The sequence below is a fragment of the Saccopteryx leptura genome, chromosome 2, assembly GCF_036850995.1.
Source record: "Saccopteryx leptura isolate mSacLep1 chromosome 2, mSacLep1_pri_phased_curated, whole genome shotgun sequence".
NCBI classification, from domain to species: Eukaryota; Metazoa; Chordata; class Mammalia; order Chiroptera; family Emballonuridae; genus Saccopteryx; species Saccopteryx leptura.
The window spans coordinates 357366341-357387041 of record NC_089504.1 but is presented as its reverse complement, the minus strand read 5'-3'; the positions used below and the strand labels follow the sequence as shown (position 1 = coordinate 357387041).

At 42.4% G+C, this 20701-nt stretch overlaps 2 protein-coding genes and 1 non-coding gene across 3 annotated transcripts in view; 1 reads left to right on the top strand and 2 right to left on the bottom strand.

Moving 5' to 3' along the window:
* PPM1E (protein phosphatase, Mg2+/Mn2+ dependent 1E) overlaps positions 1–19028 on the bottom strand; it is a 99373-nt gene extending 80345 nt beyond the window's left edge. The window contains exon 1 of the mRNA XM_066364683.1: positions 18418–19028. Coding sequence (XP_066220780.1) covers positions 18418–18887 — 470 coding nt within the window. The 5' untranslated portion in view covers positions 18888–19028. The remainder of the gene's footprint in view (positions 1–18417) is intronic.
* RAD51C (RAD51 paralog C) overlaps positions 1–20701 on the bottom strand; it is a 187064-nt gene that overhangs the window by 116007 nt on the left and 50356 nt on the right. The gene's annotated exons all lie outside the window — the stretch shown is intronic.
* On the top strand, positions 9529–9604 carry TRNAT-AGU (transfer RNA threonine (anticodon AGU)). The gene has a single exon. It is a non-coding gene; the product is annotated as a tRNA-Thr (tRNA).

Genomic DNA, 20701 nt, shown 5'->3' with positions numbered 1-20701 from the left:
TGGTAATTTGCACAGACAGCTGGGCTGTCTATCGTGGACTGATCTTGGACTGTGACTATGAGAGACCCTGATTGAGGGAGAGGGGGCGTGGCACCTGTGGAAGCCTTCCTGCACGGGAAGCTGCTCTCACCTAGTTGCAGAGATGCACCGAGGACACTTTTTGGTTTCAATGGACATAGCCCTGGACAGTACAGGCCCCCCACCTACAATGGGTGGCCTTGTTGGCACTGTGCGGTAGGGAGTTGGAGGTGGGCTTCCAGTTAACTCCCTGGGCAGAGTGCTAAGGGAGACATTGTGAAGGGCATCTTTGTAATTGTCATTTTTGGAATGTATGTAATGTACCTATTGTGAGGCAAGCAACGCTTAGGGCTGGAATGTGTGGCAGCTGAGTTAGGCTTACTGGCTGGTGTACTAGCTGCAAGCACTCTGCCTGAATGGTGTGTGGGTGCATAGTAGCACCACGTGTGTACGGCCTATATAAGGCTATGGGTGCTTGTGCTCGAGAGAGACGGAAGATTGTGGATGACGGATTGCCTGTCCGCCATTGTGAGGGGCCATTTATGCTGTTTGTGTGCCGGAGAAGAGGTTTTCCCTGCCTGTGTGCTCACCTGCTGTTGTGAGACTCTACTAAATGGTAATGGCCCAACGCTTTCCGGCCCTGCAGTTCCTCTGCCATCTGCCCGAAGCCAGTGTGAACCTGCCTGGCCTCGACCACCAGCATTACAAATATATTTGAATCATTTGAATCTCTAAATTACTTTTACAGATCTACACTAGAAGCTGACATAACTCACCCTATTTCTTCCTCTTTTCCTTGATAGTCAAGGAAAATTTTACTTTATATTATATGCTGAGCATAAACTGGATATTTTAACATATATAAGGTCTACCGGAAAGTTCTATCCGTTTCTATCACAATAAGTTTTGACACATAAGCACATGTTTATTTGGCGCATGTGTGCCTCTCTATTTTTATCGCTTAATGTATACATACTGACGTAGCAAATTAACTAAAAGTTGATTCACGTTAGTCTTATGTGTGAAGCGATAGTGTACCCGTGGCTACTGATAAAGTTCATTCACACCACTGTAATTTTTACGAATTTCAACAAGGAAGAAATGCTACAGAAGCATGTCTATCACATCCGCCATATTCCCCGGACTTAGCACCCTTGCCGGACTTGGCAATTATATTATTTAATAAAGCTTATTGACAATAAGAAAAATTTGTATTTTGTTTTATTCTAAAAATGGACAGAACTTTCCGGTAGACCTTATACAATGGAATTCTGACTTTGAAGGACAAGCTTTACTTTGAGCCATTTTTAAATGCATTATGCAAAGGAAGAAGAATTTTACAAGGATAATGATTCCAAAACTATGTTATAGCATATGAGCCCAGTGGTGGGAATTATAATCCATGACACTTCTAGAGTACAAGTGATTATTGTTTTATGTTAATTTATAATCCACTGCTTATTAATAACCAGTAAGTATTTTACTGGCTTCTAAAAAAGTCACATACTAACTACACACACTAATCACATACTAATACAGACTACAAACTGAGCAAAAATATTTTATTCTCTTTTTACTTAATTTTTTAAAAGTAAAAAGGATTTTTCTTAAAGAGACACTATGTTGAGCAGATGGTTACTTTACTGGACCTTAAAACTGTATAGAAAACAGGTTTTGGCTACTCCAATAATTTATACTGAAATTGAAAAATCAAAATCTATTGTAGGATTAGTAAAGTACAAAATGGAAATAAATACCTCTAGGCACCTTAGTGGATAAATAGTATTTTTTTTTTTTGAGACAGGAAGGGAGAGATAAGTAGCATCAACTTGTAGTTGCATCACTTTAGTTGTTCGTTGATTGCTTTCTCATATGTGCATTGACAGGGGGGCTCCAGCTGAAACAGTGACCCCTTGCTCAAGCCAGCAACCATGGAGGGTCATGTCTACGATCTCACCTCAAGCCAGTAAACCCACGCTCAAGCTGGTGAGCCCCCACTCAAACTGGCGAACTCGGGGTTTTGAACTTGGGTCCTCAGCAACCCAGGCCAATGCTCTATCCACTGGCCATCACCTGGTCAGGTTAAATAGTGATATGTTTGTTTGCCATTGTTATGAACTACAGAACAAGTTGTGAACTGTTTTTTTATTCTATTGTTTAAAGAATTTCCTGATTTCAAAAAATTTTTTAAAGATTTTATTATTGATTTTTAGACAGCAGAGAGGAAAAGAAAGGAGTGGGAAGGGTAGGAGGTATCAACTCACAGTAGTTGCTTTTTTTTTATTTTAATTTTTATTATTATTATTATTTTTTTACAGAGACAGAGTCAGAGAGAGGGATAGATAGGGACAGACAGGAACGAAGAGAGATGAGAAGCATCAATCATCAGTTTTTCGTTGCGACACCTTAGTTGTTCACTGATTGCTTTCTCATATGTGCCTTGACCGTGAGCCTTCAGCAGACTGAGTAACCCCTTGCTCGAGCCAGCAATCTTGGGTCCAAGCTGGTGAGCTTTGCTCAAACCAGATGAGCCCACACTCAAGCTGGCAACCTCGGGGTCTCGAACCTGGGTCCTCCGCATCCCAATCCGACGCTCTATCCACTGCGCCACCGCCTGGTCAGGCCAGTAGTTGCTTCTCATATGCTCCTTGACACGGCATGCTTGGGGTTTCAAACCAGCAACTCCAGCATTCCAGGGTGACGCTTTTACCCAGTGCTACACCACAGGTCAGGCAAACCTGTTTTAATAAGCAGCAGTAATTGCTGGCCTTTTCTTTCATTAGAGGCAAGATTCAGAAAAATATTTGGTGCAAAAACCTTAAACTGCTATTTATAGGTAATACCTGAGCAATATGGATGTTTTGGGTAAAAGATAAAAGAAAAATCCAATCATCCTCTCTCCTTCAAAAGGGAGGTTAGCCAGGAAACTGGATATTCCATGGAGAAGAAATGGCATCTACAAAGGCAGAGAGGGAAGAAATAACAGCTCTTAGACGGAGGACTGCAGTAAACTCAATTCTATTGGAAAATGCAGCCGGGCTTGGTTAGAGAGAAAAGAGACTAATGGCAGGCAAATTTGTTGTGAGGGTACTAAGTAATCACAGCAAGCAGTGATAAGAGCCAGAACTAAGTAACAGCCATAGTCAAAATTCAAACAATTGAATTACATATTCACTGAAGTTTTCCCTTATAGAAATCTGTTTGTAATATAGCATGAAAATCATGAAATGAATTTCATAGCTATAACCTCTCAAGTCTGCCTGGGTTCACATCCTAGTTACAGCAATGATCGTAGAAACCTGAGAAAGTTCTTTAAACGTGCTGTGCCTTGGCTTTTGCATCGGCAAAATGAACTAATAATAGAACCTAATGTCAAATACTTTTCGTGAAGGATTAAATGAGGTAATGAATATAATAAAACAGTGCCTGAACAAGCCCTCACTCAATAAATGTAATAACAGCAACAGAACCAGGAGTAGCTTACTACTACTACTAATTCTACAATTATTATTTCAGGTGCAGACAACACTGAACCTCTGCAGATTTACTTGTTAACTAAGGTTTATAGAAAGATATTTATATTTACCTGTGCAAGATTAGAGAACATCCTGACAAAAGGCATTTAAATGCAAATTTATATTTATCTATTTTAAAAGACTCAAAATTATTTCTAGAAAGTTAACTTTCCAAAATGACCTTGAAAAGTTGAAAATATTTTGTTTCTCTGTATATAAGTAGATTATGAATAATAAGACAAGTCTCTTTCAAGTAACAGATGAGACTTCATTTATAGGCTGCCTTAAACAAAAACTATATAACTAATAAATATTTAGAGTTTCCAGAAATCAAATCCCAAAAATTGCAAAATCAGTAATAGCCTGATTTAATGACTGTCACCTCTCATATTTATGTAACAACTTGTTAGGTTCAATAAAAAATATGTTCTCCTGACCAAGTGGTGGCGTAGTGGATAGTGTATTGACCTGGATGCTGAGGACCCACGTGCAAAACCCTGGCTTGAGCACAGGATCACTTGCTTGAGTGTGTGATCATTGACATGACCCCATAGTCACTGGCTTGAGCCCAAGGTCGCTGGCTTGAGCAAGGGGTCACTGACTTGGTTGGAGCCCCTTGGTCAAGGCACATATGAGAAAGCAATCAGTGAACAACTAAGATGCAGCAACGAAGGATTGATGCTTCTTACCTCTCTCCCTTCCTGTCCGTCTTTCCCCCCCCCCAACTAAAAAAAAAAAAGTTTACAAATAACTCTTGTCCTCTAGTTTTAACCTAAGAAAGAATTTTATATATCATATGCCTCAAACACAATTTTATAAATACTATATATCACCTTAACAGCATTACATTTTACTTTTTCTTGCTTTTTTCAATTAAAGGTAAATATTAGCTGTAGCACAATATACTTTTCAAGAAAAACAGGCTTATTAAAAACCAATTTTGGTTTTAGTTTTGTATTTAAATTCACAAAGTAGAAAAATGTGAATAAGAAATTACTATACAGCCTGACCATGCGGTGGCGCAGTGGATAGAGCGTCAGACTGGGATGCAGAGGACCCAGGTTTGAGACCCCGAGGTCGCCAGCTTGAGTGTGGGCTCATCTGGTTTGAGCAAAAGCTCACCAGCTTGGACCCAAGGTCACTGGCTCAAGCAAGGGATTACTGGGTCTGCTGAAGGCCCACGGTAAAGGCACATATAAGAAAGCAATTAATGAACAACTAAAGTGTCGCAATGAAAAACTGACGATCGATGCTTCTCATCTCTCTCTGTTCTTGCCTGTCTGTCCCTATTTATCCCTCTCTCTGACTCTCTCTTTGTCTCTGTAAAAAAAAAAAATTACTATACAAGCATCAAAGATCATAAGTTATGCCCTGTGGTAGAAGTAGGTCAAATACTTCAAATCCATAAAAGACAAGAACTGGAATGTTTCTGTAGAAATCTTATAAATCATTATGAAATCACATCACCAGGAAATAAGTTATCTTTGACATCTCTAACTAGATAATTCACCTTTTAAATTTTTTTTCTTTGATGACTTAAGATGGAAAGTAATGGACTTCCTCACGGCTATACACCAGAAGGTAGTCGTAAATTAAAATACACACAAGGAATTAAGAACATTCTCAGTCTTTTAACTAGTTCATTACTTTTTATACTATATTATTACTATTTAAATTTGTCGTTGTTCACAGTATTCTCAAAGAATTTACGAGAATACTCTTAAGTCCATGAAAATGTTCATTTACTAAGTTATGAAATGTTAATCAGTAATGAGAACTGCAAACATACTTCTGCAGCTATATAGTTGAAAATGCTAATAAAGGCCCTGGCCGGTTAGCTCAGCGGTAGAGCGTCGGCCTGGCGTGCGGGGGACCCGGGTTCGATTCCCGACCAGGGCACATAGGAGAAGCACTCATTTGCTCCTCCCCCCCCTCCTTCCTCTCTGTCTCTCTCTTCCCCTCCTGCAGCCAAGGCTCCATTGGAGCAAAGATGGCCGGGGCGCTGGGGATGGCTCCTTGGCCGCTGCCCCAGGCGCTGGAGTGGCTCTGGTCGCGCAGAGCATCGCCCCCTGGTGGGCAGAGCGTCGGTGCCGGGTGGATCCCGGTCGGGCGCATGCGGGAGTCTGTCTGACTGTCTCTTCTGGTTTCCAGCTTCAGAAGAAAATAAAAAAGAAAAAAAAAATAAAATGCTAATAAACACACCAGTAATAACATAAAATAGAAAACAAAGTTCCTCTACCATTCAAAGGAGAGAAGAGAAAGAAAACAAAGAGAAAGAAGGAAATGGAAATAGGCCTACAAAAATCTGAAAAGGAAACAATCCATTAGACTGGGCAGAGAAAAAGTTGAAGAATCATTCATTTATTCAACAGATTGTCAATGAATGCCCACTATGTGCCAGGACCCATGCTAGGCACTGAATATACAAAGGTGAAACAAACATTCCTTATTTGTTGCCCTCAGTCTAGGTAAGAGACATTAAAAAACAAACATGAATATGTTTACAGTGGTCCCTTGTCTATCATGGGGGTTAGGTTCCAGAACACCCCTGCGATAGGCGAAAATCAGCAAAGTAGCGACCTTGTATTTTATTATTTATATATATTGTAAGGCTTTAAAACCCTCCCCACACTCTTATAAGCCTTTCCCACACTTTTTTTTATTGTTTTCAATTTTTTAGGCTAGAAAATGCTTAATTTACCACAAAAATAATTAATATATATAAATTCATATATACCAAAAGATCCTGTGATACAAAATTAGATAATATACAGTATTAAAATCCGCAATACAGTGAGACCGCGAAAAGTGAACTGTGATATGGTGAGGGATGACTGTATATAAATTATGATAAGTGGATATAAAGAAAAAGTAAAGGATGCTATAAAAACCAAAAAGCAGCCTGACCAGGCGGTGGTGCAATGCATCGGACTGGGATGCGGAAGGACCCAGGTTTGAGACCCCAATGTCGCCAGCTTGAGGGCGGGCTCATCTGGCTTGGACCCAAGGTCGCTGGCTTGAGCAAGGGGTTACTCCGTCTGCTGAAGGCCCACGGTCAAGGCACATATGAGAAAGCAATCAATGAACAACTAAGGTGTTGCAACGAAGAACTGATGATTGATGCTTCTCATCTCTCTCCGTTCCTGTCTGTCTACCCCTCTCTCTGACTCTGTCTTTGTTAAAAAACAAACCAAAAAAAACCACCACTGTGACTGAAGCACAGTCACTGAGCAAGAGCAGAGGCTGACCAAGGTGAGACCAAATGATTGCTATACAAAAACCTGACTGAACCAGAAATAGCAGTTGAGAGTATTGCAACAGCCAGCAAAGAGCTGATGGGAGCTTGGACCAGGTTGGTAGGAGTAGAGACAAAAAGAAATGGGAGAGTCTTTCTTTCATGTAGAAGTGAAATTAAAGACCACTAAACAAAATAATTAAAATGCTCTTCAATCTTTTTTCTCTACTATGATATGAAGAATTGCTAAAATGGTCCCCCCCCCCAAAAAAAAAATGCCACATTCTAACTAAAATCTGTAAATACTAGCGATATATTCCTCTTGTGTGTTGTGTTATATGGCAAGTTGGTCTGAAGATAGGGAAGATTATCTTGGTAGACCTCATCTAATCACACAAGCCCCCTAAAAGCAGAGAACTTTCTCCGGTTAGCAGTAAGAGAAGCCAGAGAGATTTGAAGCATGAGAAGGACTTGATGTGCTATTGCTGGCTTAAAGGAGAGAGCCATGTGAGAAGGAATGTGGATGGCTTCTAGGAGTGAAAATCAGTCCCTGCCTGACAGCCAGAAAGGAAATGAGGACCTCAAACCTACAATAAGGATCTAGATTCTGTTAGCAACCTAAATGGACTGGAAAGTCGAGTCTTCCCCTGAGCCTCCAGATAATGATGTTCTATTTTCCATAGTATAGAGTTGTTTCTTAAATTAATTGCCAGGACAGCAACTACGTTTCCCAGTCCTGTTTGCTAGGAAATGTGGGCCCTACATGGTACCAAATGACTTGTATTCTATTTAATGGAAAGTGAACAGAACTATATATGCACTCCTAAGGAAAGCCCCTAAAAACCCACATCATTCTCCATTTTATGTTTGCTGGCTGGATGTTGATGCCTAGCATAACCTTGGAAACCATGTTGAAGATGACAGACCCTCGATCACTCTATAAAAACAGCCCCGCCCTGGCCGGTTGGCTCAGCGGTAGAGCGTCGGCCTGGCGTGTGGGGGACCCGGGTTCGATTCCCGGCCAGGGCACATAGGAGAAGCGCCCATTTGCTTCTCCATCCCCCCTCCTTCCTCTCTGTCTCTCTCTTCCCCTCCATCAGCTGAGGCTCCATTGGAGCAAAGATGGCCCGGGCGCTGGGGATGGCTCCTTGGCCTCTGCCCCAGGTGCTAGAGTGGCTCTGGTCGCGGCAGAGCGACCCCCCGGAGGGGCAGAGCATCGCCCCCTGGTGGGCAGAGTGTCGCCCCTGGTGGGTATGCTGGGTGGATCCCGGTCGGGCGCATGCGGGAGTCTGTCTGACTGTCTCTCCCTGTTTCCAGCTTCAGAAAAATGCAGGGGGGAAAAAAAAACAACAAAAAAAACAGCCCCTTCTTCTCCATTAAAGGTACTCTATGAACAAGAAATAAACTAACATGTTAAGCTTTTGAGATTTCAGGATTTATCCATTAGAGCAGTTAGTATTACCTAATATATTGTGTAATATGCAGAAATTAGAAACAACCCAAAAAGTCCATCAACTGATTAAACAAATCATAGTATAATCATACAATGAAATGCTATGTACTAACCAAAATAAAAGTAGATCTATATGTATCAAAATGAATAAATCTTTTTTTAAAAGTTAGTCTCAAGATAGTTATGAAAAAGCTAACCATGTTTTTTTTTGTTGTTTTTTTTTTGTATTTTTCTGAAGTTGGAAACGGAGAGGCAGTCAGACAGAGACTCCCACATGCACCTGACCGGGATCCACCCGGCACGCCCACCAGGGGGCGATGCCCTGCCCATCTGGAGTGTTGCTCTGTTGCAACGCCTGAGGCAGAGGCCACGGAGCCATCCTCAGTGCCCGGGCCAACTTCGCTCCAATGGAGCCTAGGCTGTGGGAGGGGAAGAGAGAGACGGAGAGGAAGGAGAGGGGGAGGGGTGGAGAAGTAGATGGACGCTTCTCCTGTGTGCCCTGGCCAGGAATTGAACCCGGGACTCCTGCACGCCAGGCCAACTGGCCAGGGCTGCTACCATGTATTTGACCATACAAATTCATATGTAATAAAAATATAAAAATATAGACCAAAAGAATATAGTCTTAGAATATCCAGATTACCTCTGGGAAGAAAAAATAAGGAAATGGCTTCAGAAAAGAGAGTGACAATAAAGTCTTCAATTCCATATGAAATTTTTATTTCCTTAAAATAATCTTTTTTAAATTATTATCATTTTTTTTAATTCAGTGAGAGGAGGGGAGACAGAGATAGACTCCCACATGTTCCCTGATGGGGATCCACCTGGCAAGCCCACTAGATAGGCAATGCTCTGCCCATCTGGGGTGTTGCTCCATTGCTTAGTAACCAAGCTCTTCTTAGCGCCTGAGGCAGAGGCCATGGAGCCACCCTCAGCACCCAGGGCCAACTCTCTCCAATCGAACCATGGCTGCAGGAGGCAGAGAGAGAGCGAAGGGGGTGGAGAAGCAGATGGGTACTTTTCCTGTGTGCCCTGACTGGAAATCGAACCCAGGACATCCACAAGCTGGGCCGATGCTCTACCACTGAGTCAACCAGCCAGGGCTATTTCCTTAAAATAATCTTAACCAATTATGATAATTTGTTGAAACTCCTTGGTGGTTATATGGATTTTTGCTTTATCATGTTCCATTATTTTCTAAATATTTGAATTATTTCATAATACCAAAAATCTTTTTCTTATATATATCTGCTTAGAGGGTAAACTAGTAAAACCTTATTAGAGGACATGTTAAAACTATGCATTTTGCCCTGGCCGGTTGGCTCAGCGGTAGAGCGTCGGCCTAGTGTGCGGAGGACCCGGGTTCGATTCCCGGCCAGGGCACATAGGAGAAGCGCCCATTTGCTTCTCCACCCCTCCGCCGCACTTTCCTCTCTGTCTCTCTCTTCCCCTCCCGCAGCCAAGGCTCCATTGGAGCAAAGATGGCCCGGGCGCTGGGGATGGCTCTGTGGCCTCTGCCCCAGGCGCTAGAGTGGCTCTGGTCGCAATATGGCGACGCCCAGGATGGGCAGAGCATCGCCCCCTGGTGGGCAGAGCGTCGCCCCATGATGGGCGTGCCGGGTGGATCCCGGTCGGGCGCATGCGGGAGTCTGTCTGACTGTCTCTCCCCGTTTCCAGCTTCAGAAAAATGAAAAAAACAAAAAAAAAACAAACAAAAAAAAAAACTATGCATTTTAAGTCTTAAATATGTCAGTATCTTTTAACAAAGTCCCAACACTAGAAATATACTCTTAAGAAAAATCAAAGGTATGCTCATAAGATGACTATCACAATATTTTTAGAGTAACTAAAAGTTGATAACACTTAAAAAGTGCAATAGGATTGATTAAATTACTGCATATTTATTTTTAAATTGCATGGAATATAATGGGAGGTCAAGTAGGATGTATGAAGTTAGATGAAAACAAGATTTGCCATAAATTGACCAGGCTGGGTGATAAGTACACTGTTAATTTTTTATAGACTTTAAATTTTCTATTATAGAAAGTTTTAAAATATGAGAGTATCAAAATTTACCAAATTTTTAAAAAAGTTTAAGACAGTAAGAACAATATCTTCTTTAAATCTTTTGGTTCATTCATGGGAACAGCAACTATTTATTGTGTGGTATATATGCTTATCATTATTGACCTAGGAATATGATGGTAAATATGTAGTTAATAATCTAATCCAATTGCCTCCAAACACTTACTCCAAGCACCCTATCAACAGAATGTAAATATACACCCATGCATGGCACACACTACTCTCACCAGTAATATGGCAGCATTTCTTTGAATAAGCTACCGTATTTCCCCATGTATAAGACACTCCCATGTATAAGATGCACCTTAATTTGGGGGCTTGAAATTTTTTTTTTTTTTTTTTTGTATTTTTCTGAAGCTAGAAACGGGAGGCAGTCAGACAGACTCCTGCATGCGCCCGACCGGGATCCACCTGGCACACCCACCAGGGGGCGATGCTCTGCCCATCCAGGGCGTCGCTCTGTCGCGACCAGAGCCACTCTAGCGCCTAGGGCAGAGGCCAAGGAGCCATCCCCAGCGCCCGGGCCATCTTTTGCTCCAATGGAGCCTCAGCTGATGGAGGGGAAGAGAGAGACAGAGAGGAAGGAGAGGGGGAGGGGTGGAGAAGCAGATGGGCGCCTCTCCTGTGTGCCCTGGCCGGGAATCGAACCCGGGACTTATGCACGCCAGGCCGACGCTCTACCACTGAGCCAACCAGCCAGGGCCGGGGCTCGAAATTTGAAAAAAATGTATTACATAAAGTTATTGAACTCAAGTTTTATTCATCATAGAATTCATACAACTCCTCATCACTGTCAAAACTTCTATTCATTCTCTTGTCCTCATCTGTGTCTGAGGATGAGTCGCAGTCTTCATATATTGCCCTGTCCTCAATTCCATGGCATTTGAAATGCCACACTTCTACAACCACTGTATAAGACGCACCCAATTTTTAGACCCCAAATTTTTGGGGAAAAAGTGCATCTTATACCTGGGGAACTAGTATGTTGCACATAATTTACTTAATAATTCTATTTTTGATTTCTCATCAGATATTACATCATCTTTTTTTTTAAAAAAAAGGCTAATATGAGAACCTCTTCTTCTCCCATCCTTAAGTTTTGTTGTTTCTTATACTTGCATTATAATATTTTCAACCCAAGATTTCTCTGAGGGATTCTTTTCTTTTTAGAGAGAGACAGGAAGGGAGAGAGGTGAGAAGCATCAACCCGTAGTAGCATCACTTTAGTTGTTCATTGATTGCTTCTCATACATGCCTCGACAGGGTGGGGGGGGAGGATGGCCCTCAAGCCTAGCCATTGACCCCTTGCTCAAGCCAGTGACCTTTGGGCTTCAAGCCAGCAATCTTTGGACTCAAGCCAGTGACCAGATGAGCCTGCGCTCAAGCCTGTGACTGGGGTTTCAACCCTGGGACCCTAGCGTCCCAGGTCAACACTCTATCCACTGTGCCACTACTGGTCAGGTACTGCGGGAATTTTTAAAGCCAATTGTCCATTTGTAAGGGTTAATTTTGTTAAAACCAGGAAATAGAATCAATAAATCTATTTAATCAGTGCAGATAAACTTTTTTTTTTTTAACTGAGATCAAAGGAGATAGAGAGACAGACTCCCACATGTGCCCCAACCGACTGGGATCCACCTGGCAACCTCTGTCTGGGGCCGATGCTCAAATCAACCGAGCTATCCTCATCGCTGGGCCGATGCTCAAACCAATCCGGCCACTGGCTGCGAGAGGGAAAGATAGGAGAAGGGAAAGAGGACGAGGGAAAAAAGCAGATGGTCGCTTTTCATGTGTGCCCTGACCAGGGACTGAACTGGAATGTCGCATGCTGCGTGATGCTCTATCCACTGAACCAACCAGCATGGGCCTGCAATACTACTTAATGTTCTGAAAACTGGAGGGAGCGCGCCCTGTCAACTCCTCAAAACTGTGAAACATGCATTTTGTCAAGATACTTCATTTACCATGCTTAACATGAAATCAGTTGCCATATAGACCAAACTGCCAATCTCATTCGATATATGAAATATTAATAGCACTTAATTTCATACTTCGTATACAAGTAAATAGACTTTAGTATTTTCTTCCTTCAGCCTGACCAGGCGGTGGTGCAGCGGATAGAGCATCAGACTGGGATGCAGAGGACCCAGGTTCAAGACCCTGAGGTTGCCAGCTTGAGTGCAGGCTCATCTGGTTTGAGCAAAGCTCACCAGCTTGGACCCAAAGTCACTGGCTCGAGCAAGGGGTTACTGGGTCTGCTGCAGCCCCACGGTCAAGGCACATATGAGAAAGCAATCAGTGAACAACTAAGGTGTTGCAACGAAAAACTAATGATTGATGCTTCTCATCTCTCTCCATTCCTGTCTGTCCCTATCTATCCCTCTCTCTGACTCTCTCTCTGTCACTGTTAAAAATTATATATATATATAATTTTTATATATATAATTCCTTCACCTCAATGAGTTATTTTGGGTATACCTCACTTTGAAGTCCACTGGTCGAGTAAAATACTGTATATATAAATATTTATTGATAAAAAATAACAAATGAAGTGCTACAAGAGAAATAAGCATTGGGTATTCTGGAGAGGTACATGGAAGAAAGACCTAACTCATTATGACTATGGGGTGATAAAGAAAGTAATGTTAAATAGAGACCTAAAGAATAAATAAGAGATTGAATTGAATGGGATAGGAGTGGCAGAGCATGGTATTTTAAGCAGAAAGAATAGTAAGTTATGTGCAAAGGTGTAGAGGTAAGAGCAAATACAGCACATTCAAATGAATATATATATATTAGTCTAAAATAGCTTAAGTATATTTCTAGAGGAGTTGGGTGGATGGATAGTGATCCAGAGATGAGGCTGATGATAAAACCTTGTGTGGACTTTATCTGGAGGGCAGTGGAGAAATAGGTGATGAAGGTGTAAAGCATTTGGCCTTGCCCAAAGAGAGTTCTAGCCTTTGTCCCTAGCTCCTGGGAGGTAACCTCCAGTCCCCTGGAACTAACAGGAGAGTCTCTGTTATTCATGTAGGGGACCCTTGGACCATGTGGTAGCTCATTTGGGGGTAGGTGGGGAGATTGAAAACTAAGTTCAACCACTTGGGCAATCACTCAGTGAGTCACAAACAAAACTGTATACTGAAGCTCAGGTGAGCTGCTTAGGGCTGGCAGCACTCCATACATATTGCTACAACGTGATCCTGAGAGGACAACAAATACATCCCTTGAGGACAATTGAAGCATCACATTTGAAACCCTCACAGATGGCATCCCATGCATTTCTTCTTTTGGCTGGTTCTAATTTGTATCTTTTCCCTATAGTGAATTCTATTCCAGTAGTATCACTGCTTTCAATGAGTTCTGTCAGTCTTTCTAGTGAACTATCAAATGTGCAGGTGGTTTTGAGAAACCTCCAAATTTGTAGATGGTGTCAGAAATGAGGGTGCTCATGAACAGACTCTTCCCTCTAACTTCGTTATCAGACCCCTTGCAGTTGAAGTCAGAAGTCTTGGGCAGTCTTGGCAGTCTGAAGAACTGTGCCTTTAACCTGGCAGTTTGGCTAATTTCGGGTAAACAGTAAAAATGTTTAAGCAGTGGGTGACAATTAGGCAATGTACATATCTAGATTCTAGAGGAAACTCTTTGGCTACACTGGGGACAATATATTGTAGAAGAATACGACTAGCAAGAGATGACAATGACAGTGGGAGTGGAGAGGAACATATTTATAAGATTTACAATGCAAAATTAACTGTACGTGAAAGAGAGGAAGAGAAATCAGGGATGGGACCACCAGAAAGAGAATCAGGTTTTAGTTTCACTTGGAGTAGCAAGACTGAATTCAATATTGAATAGTTTAATTTGAGGACCATTTTAGACATCTAAAACTGTTCTATTAGCTGTTAAGGTAGAAATGAGGATGGAATCAGGAGGTATTAGCATAACTACAATTATGAAAGACAAGGGAGAGACTGACTACAGACAAGTCAACCAGTCTTGAAAGGCCAAGGACCAAACACCAATAATCAAGTAATAGGCAGAGTATTAAAAACTCAGAGTAAGTGGCAGCCTGAGAGGTAGGAGAAAAACCTGAAAAGTACAATTAATACTGAATGGTTGGTATTTCTTTTCTTCTTTTTGCTAATGTCATTTTCTCTACTTCTAGTAATGAGCATTACATTATAATAAGAAAAAATATGTAATTTTAAATGAGTATTATAACTTACATCCATGGGTTTTCAATTTATATATATAACAGTGAGGCAAAGTTAATGATTTTCTGACCTACCTCAAAGTCATTAATGATTTACATAGTTCAATATAATTGAGTTATTAGTGTCCCTAATCAATGATTTTCTTTTTCAAGCCATTTTAAAAGTACCCACCCTCATTATTACTATAAACCATCTGGAACTACTTAACTTTGCCAGGCTGCTGGGATATCTGTCTCCCCCTTAAGAAATCCAACCCAGACAAATCTATAACTGAGGAAACACTACTGTAAAAATGTACTGACATGGGCCTGACCTGTGGTGGTGCAGTGCATAAAGCGTCGACCTGGAACGCTGAGGTCGCCGGTTCAAAACCCTGGGCTTGCCTGGTCAAGGCACATATGGGAGTTGATGCTTCCTGCTCCTCCCCCTGTTCTCTCTCTCTCTCCCTCTCTCTCTAATAAAAATGAATAAATAAAATCTAAAAAAAAAAGGTACTGACATGTAGCTCTGGTAACAAGTTGAGAGTATTTGTTTCTTCAAGATTAAAACAAATAGATTTATCTTCAGTACAGTACAGAGAAATAAAATACACATACTGACCCACGTAATCTATACAAGTAGCCTCACATTCACATCTGCTGTAAGATCAGTTATAAATTTTTTATATGCAAATTATTTCAAAGCTATAAAATATCTCACCACCTCCTTTACAAAGAGATTTCTCTCACTAACCTTAGAAATACCATTTTATGTTATTAGAATATATTTTTCTTTCAAAATGTTACATGTTATTATGTAGTAGAGGATTATCTAAGTACATATTTCCCATTTTGAAGACTAAAGGCAAAAACTTTACATCAAATAATTGCTCTGAAAAACTCTTATGTTACTTTCCCGGCCAGGGCACACAGGAGAAGCGCCCATTTGCTTCTCCACCCCTCCGCCGCACTTTCCTCTCTGTCTCTCTCTTCCCCTCCCGCAGCCAAGGCTCCATTGGAGCAAAGATGGCCCGGGCGCTGGGGATGGCTCTGTGGCCTCTGCCTCAGGCGCTAGAATGGCTCTGGTCGCAACATGGCGACGCCCAGGATGGGCAGAGCATCGCCCCCTGGTGGGCAGAGCGTCGCCCCTGGTGGGCGTGCCGGGTGGATCCCGGTCGGGCGCATGCGGGAGTCTGTCTGACTGTCTCTCCCTGTTTCCAGCTTCAGAAAAATGAAAAAAAAAAAAAGAAAAAAAAAAAAAAAACTCTTATGTTACTGATTATATTTTGTCCATTTAAATCTCGATCCTTTACTTACCTAAGTACTGCTTATCTTAAGCTAGAACTGAGCTTTGAGTTTACCAAAATCAAGAATAACTATATCTGCTGTTCTAATTCTAAAACTCTTTGAGAACCAAAATGTTGAAAAAAAACCAATATATTTTTAAATTTTTCAACCAACATAAAAATAAAAGTTTTGAGAAGAATCTCTATATTTTCTTTAGAGAACCTCAGTCTATTAAACAGCTACATATTGTATATATTTCTAAAATACTGACAGAAAAAACACACTAGATTTATGAAACTGGCATTAAACATAGTATTTCTTTTTATAGCAGTGCCAACTATAAAATTAGTGAATATATAGTTCATGAACTTAAGAACTTTAGCACCATTTGACAAGCATGACAGCTTTTAAAGAATATTAAGAATTCCCAAAATAAACAGTATGGGTTGGTATTTTGAAAAATAACCCCCAAATAAGCAATTCTAACCTATTCCTAATCAGAGTTATTTAAAAGTATTTCTTAAGAAATCTGAGGACTCAAAATATGTCAGGGAGTATTTCAAGTATGTCAGGGAGAGATTTGAGTTTCAGAAATTCTATTGAGAAATGTTGAAATCATTTGTACATAATCTGTCATTTTTGAATCTGGATCCATAGTTTTCTCATCTGTAAAATAAACTGCTTGGACCAAAAACAATCTATCCCTCCAATGTCTTCCAGTAATGATTCTTATAATTAAGTGATATGATTTCCTTTTATAAATAAAAACTAAAAGTGTTAAAATTATTTGTTTTTAAATTGAGGGGTTTTTTTTTATTTTAGTTTTTGGTTTATCCGTTAAGAATCTTGAAGTTAGTTTACCTAAACAAACCAGCCATTTTATATATGAATAAGAACAGGCTAATAGCCTCTGTACAAACACAGTACAAATGATAAAATCTCTTGATTTAAAGCAAAATAATATTTTCCAACTTTACTTTTGCTAGTTTTACTTCAAATCCAAACTTTATTCTCATATATACAGCTATTTTATGATTTGAATACTTTTTCTAGTTTATACGTGTATCATTTCTAGTTTATATGTGTATCGAAATTAATCTTGCTGTCGCTCAATACAGAAAAAACACATCTACTTGCCATCATCTTTATATAAATTTCATTCTTTGAAAAACCTTGTAAAGATAATAACTGTCAAAATAGAATTAGTCTGGTGCCGAGATAAATTCTCCACTTTGGTAAACATTTTCATTTTGTTTTTAGTAGAAAGTTTTAAGTGTCTTTATATAGTGTTTAAAAATATTTTGTAAGCCGTTTACAAAAACACTAGAGAGGCTCTAAAATGTTAATACTGTTTGTCCCTGGGTGGTGGTGTGACATGACATTTCTTTTTTTCATTCCCCAAAAAGTATTATTACTTTGGTAATTGGAGAGTATTTCAAAATTAAATTTTTAATAGCTTATAGAATGTGGAACATTAACACAGTTCACTTCTACAGTCGATGTGTTAAATGCTTTTCCCTACTGATAAGCTTCTGCTTTAACAAGGAAATTATTTGATCAGGTGTCTGTTAGGTTGGATGAAGACAAAACATTTACTTTCCAGCCTCTTCTCTTAATGTAGGCTTTCGAGAAAATCCAAGAAGTAAGTCTGAATTTAATTGCAGTGAATTATGCAGTAGAAAACTTTTGGGCGGCCAGAATAACAGCCAACTGTCATAAGAATGACAAAAGATTCCCAGGTTTTACCAACGTTCCCAGAAACTTGTTACTATTCTCCTGTCATTATTTCAAAACAATTCCATTTTAAAAGAGACGCGATTGTAAACCGTTTCTATTTCAAGCCCATAAAAACCAGAACGGGGATGAAAGACAAAGCCTTGACCTTTCTATTTTCGACTTTCATCTGTGTAGCTGAGCCATCTGCTTTCTCTCCCCTACCCCATCTACTTAATGGACTGAAAATACTGCACCCAGTTGCAATTTTATCAAACCTGCCTGACTTATCCACTTTAACGAATTAAGGCTTTTTCGGCATCTTTCACCTGAAGTCTGGCTTGTAAAATTTTTCTTACCCTTCCAATTCCTTCCCACCTCCCTCAATTACGAGTTATCAAATATCTTTAAACTAGCATAGCAGCCTCCCGTGCATTAAGCCATCTAAAGAAGCTCTTCACTTTCAACACCGAGCGCCTAATGGAAACATCTCCTCCGGCCTCCCCCACCCCGTGGCCCTGAGGCCGCTTGCCCCACTGTTGTCGCGGTTACGCAGCAGGCACCCTCGGCGCAGCCCAGAACCAAGTCTCGCGTCCCCGCCACCAAACAAGACACTCGGCCGGGAAAACAGACACCGAGCGGGAGAAAGCCCAGGGAGCGAGGGAGCCAGGGAGCGGGAAGGAAGCGAGGACCTTCCAAGGCACGGAGGGGCACGCGGTGATGGAGGGGAGCAAGGGGCGGGCGACCGAGGTGACACAGGAAGGGGCCGCGGGCGGGCGCGGGGGCCGAGGTGGCGTGGGCAGCCCGCAGCCGGCGGCCGAGCCGGAGCGGCGGGGGGCGCTCTCGGAGGCGAAGAGCGGGGAGGGAGCTCGGTCCGAGGGGTACCCCCACCCCCGGCATGGCCCCGCCACTTAACTATTTGTAGAGCTGCTGCAGGCACAGGTCCAGGCTCTCGCCCTCCACCTCCTCGCGGGTGATGCGCTCCGACAGCGGCCGCGGGAGCGGGGGCAGCGGCGGCAGCTGGGGCTGCGGCGGCGGCGGCGGCACGGCCGACTGCCCCGGGGCTGCCGCCGCCTGGTCGCCCTGGCCCTCCGCCTCTGCCGCCGCCGCCTCGGGCTCGGGCTCGGGCTCGGGGTCCTGCTCCTGCTCCCGCTCCTGCTCCTGCTCCCCCTCCTCCGTCGCGGCTACCCTGGCCGCCTCCTCCTCGGGTTCTTCTATTGAAGCCTCGGCTCCATCAGCCGCTACCAGTTCGGGCTCGGGCTCGGGTTCGGGCTCCGACTCGGGTTCCGGCTCCGGCTCGCCGCCGCCACAGGGTCCGCGAAACTCGCCCAGGAATAGCTCCAGGAAGCGCCGGTAAGTTTTCTCCTCGGGGATGCAGCCGGCCATAGCTGCTCATGCCCCGGCGCCAACCGGGAAGTGGGGAGGAGAAGCCTGGGAAGGGGAGGGGGCTGCTCTGGAGCGGCGGCTCCCACCGGGGCGTTTAACGGCCGCACCGGCACGAGCGATCAGCACTAGGTTGCCTGGAGAGGGCTCCCGCAGGCGTGCGCGCCGCCGAGGGTGGACGTGCGCGGCCCGGGCGCGGGGGCGGCGCGCGCCCTCCCTCTCGGATCTGGAGGGAAAGTTGGTGGCGGCGGGCGCGCGCTCGGGGTCCTGCGGAGGCCCACCCCCTAGCCCTATGGAAAGCTCAGCCCACGCTGCCTAGAGACTGTCGCCATGGCAACCGGCTTTAATTAAGAATTTTCAGGGTCCTTTCCATTGAGTCCGTGGAGTAGAAAGGACACTTGACTCGTCCGCTCTCCAACTCTGAATGTCTTTATTGTATGGATACCCTAGCCTAGCCTCATGTGGATAAAGTGAACTAAGACATCTATCTCCAGGTCTAGTTGGTTCCCACTTTGATTGGATTTACCTCAGTTTTCCTACTCTGTTCCTGCCTTGCCCCAGCGTCTTTATTTGTTGAAAGATACTACAGTGTGGACACCTTTGCTGTTGATGACACTGCTTTGATAAGTAGTTGAGGGCAGTGGAGGGCATCAAACACATGCCAAGTGTTTAGTTCCTTTGCATACTTTCTCTCGTTTGATTCTGTGGAGAAAGTGGTGTTATCCTTGTTTCAAAAAGAGAAAAGCAGGATTAAGTATTTTACCCCTTTCGAGGTGTTAAAGCTACTAGCCATGACAATGGAATAAGAACCCAGGTTGTCAGACTCCGAAGCCTGCTAGACTTTCCCCCCCCTTTTCTCTGTTTCTGAAGCTTCAGTGGTGCAATATGTCTATAAAGCCTTATTTTTATGAGGCTTTATACCTTATAGGTTGTTATTCACCCCTTTAATCCTTACAATTGCGCCTCAAAGTAGAAGACATTACCATTATGATTCCATTTTATATATGAGGTAACTGAGCTTTAAAGAAATCGTGACTTGCCTGACCTGTGGTGGTGCAGTGGATAAAGCGTCTACCTGGAAATGCTGAGGTTGCCGGTTCGAAACCCTGGGCTTGCCTGGTCAAGGCACATATGGGAGTTGATGCTTCCAGCTCCTCCCCCCTTCTCTCTCTCTGTCTCTCCTCTCTGTCTCTCCCTCTCCTCTCTAAAATGAATAAAAATAAAAAAAAGAAATCGTGACTTTGCTCAAGGTCACACAGTGATGCAACAAGGAGTAAATTTGGATCTTTTTCACTGCAAAGAATTAGTTCTCCAGCACACCCCTTTTTAGTCTCTACATAATACATATTATACTTTATTACATAATATGCGGGGGTTTTACATTTTGTTTGCTCTTCTTCCTCATCTCTGGAGTCTCTTGTTTCTTAGCTTGAAATTGAAACTTTAAATGATTCTATTTTTCTTACCACACTACACACAAACCTATTATTTTCAAGACTTACTGAGTGAGAGTTTGGGAGAGGGAGAGGCGGTGCTGTTATAAAGCTGTGTAGAGGATAGCATCCTTACTGCATACTGCCATGTCCGTGTAACAGAATTCAGCAAAAATATATTCTTTTTCTACTTTGAAAAGAGTTCACCTCTATTTTCAAAAATAATAATAAAAGAAAAACATGTTTATGAATTATCCACCCATCCTCTCCATTTGTTGTTTCTGGGTTTCAGTTGGATTTAAGGTCTGATATACCATTTATAGTCAGTTATTAATGGCAGAAGGAGGAGTCTCCCTACCAACTGTTTTCATGTAATACTGTATT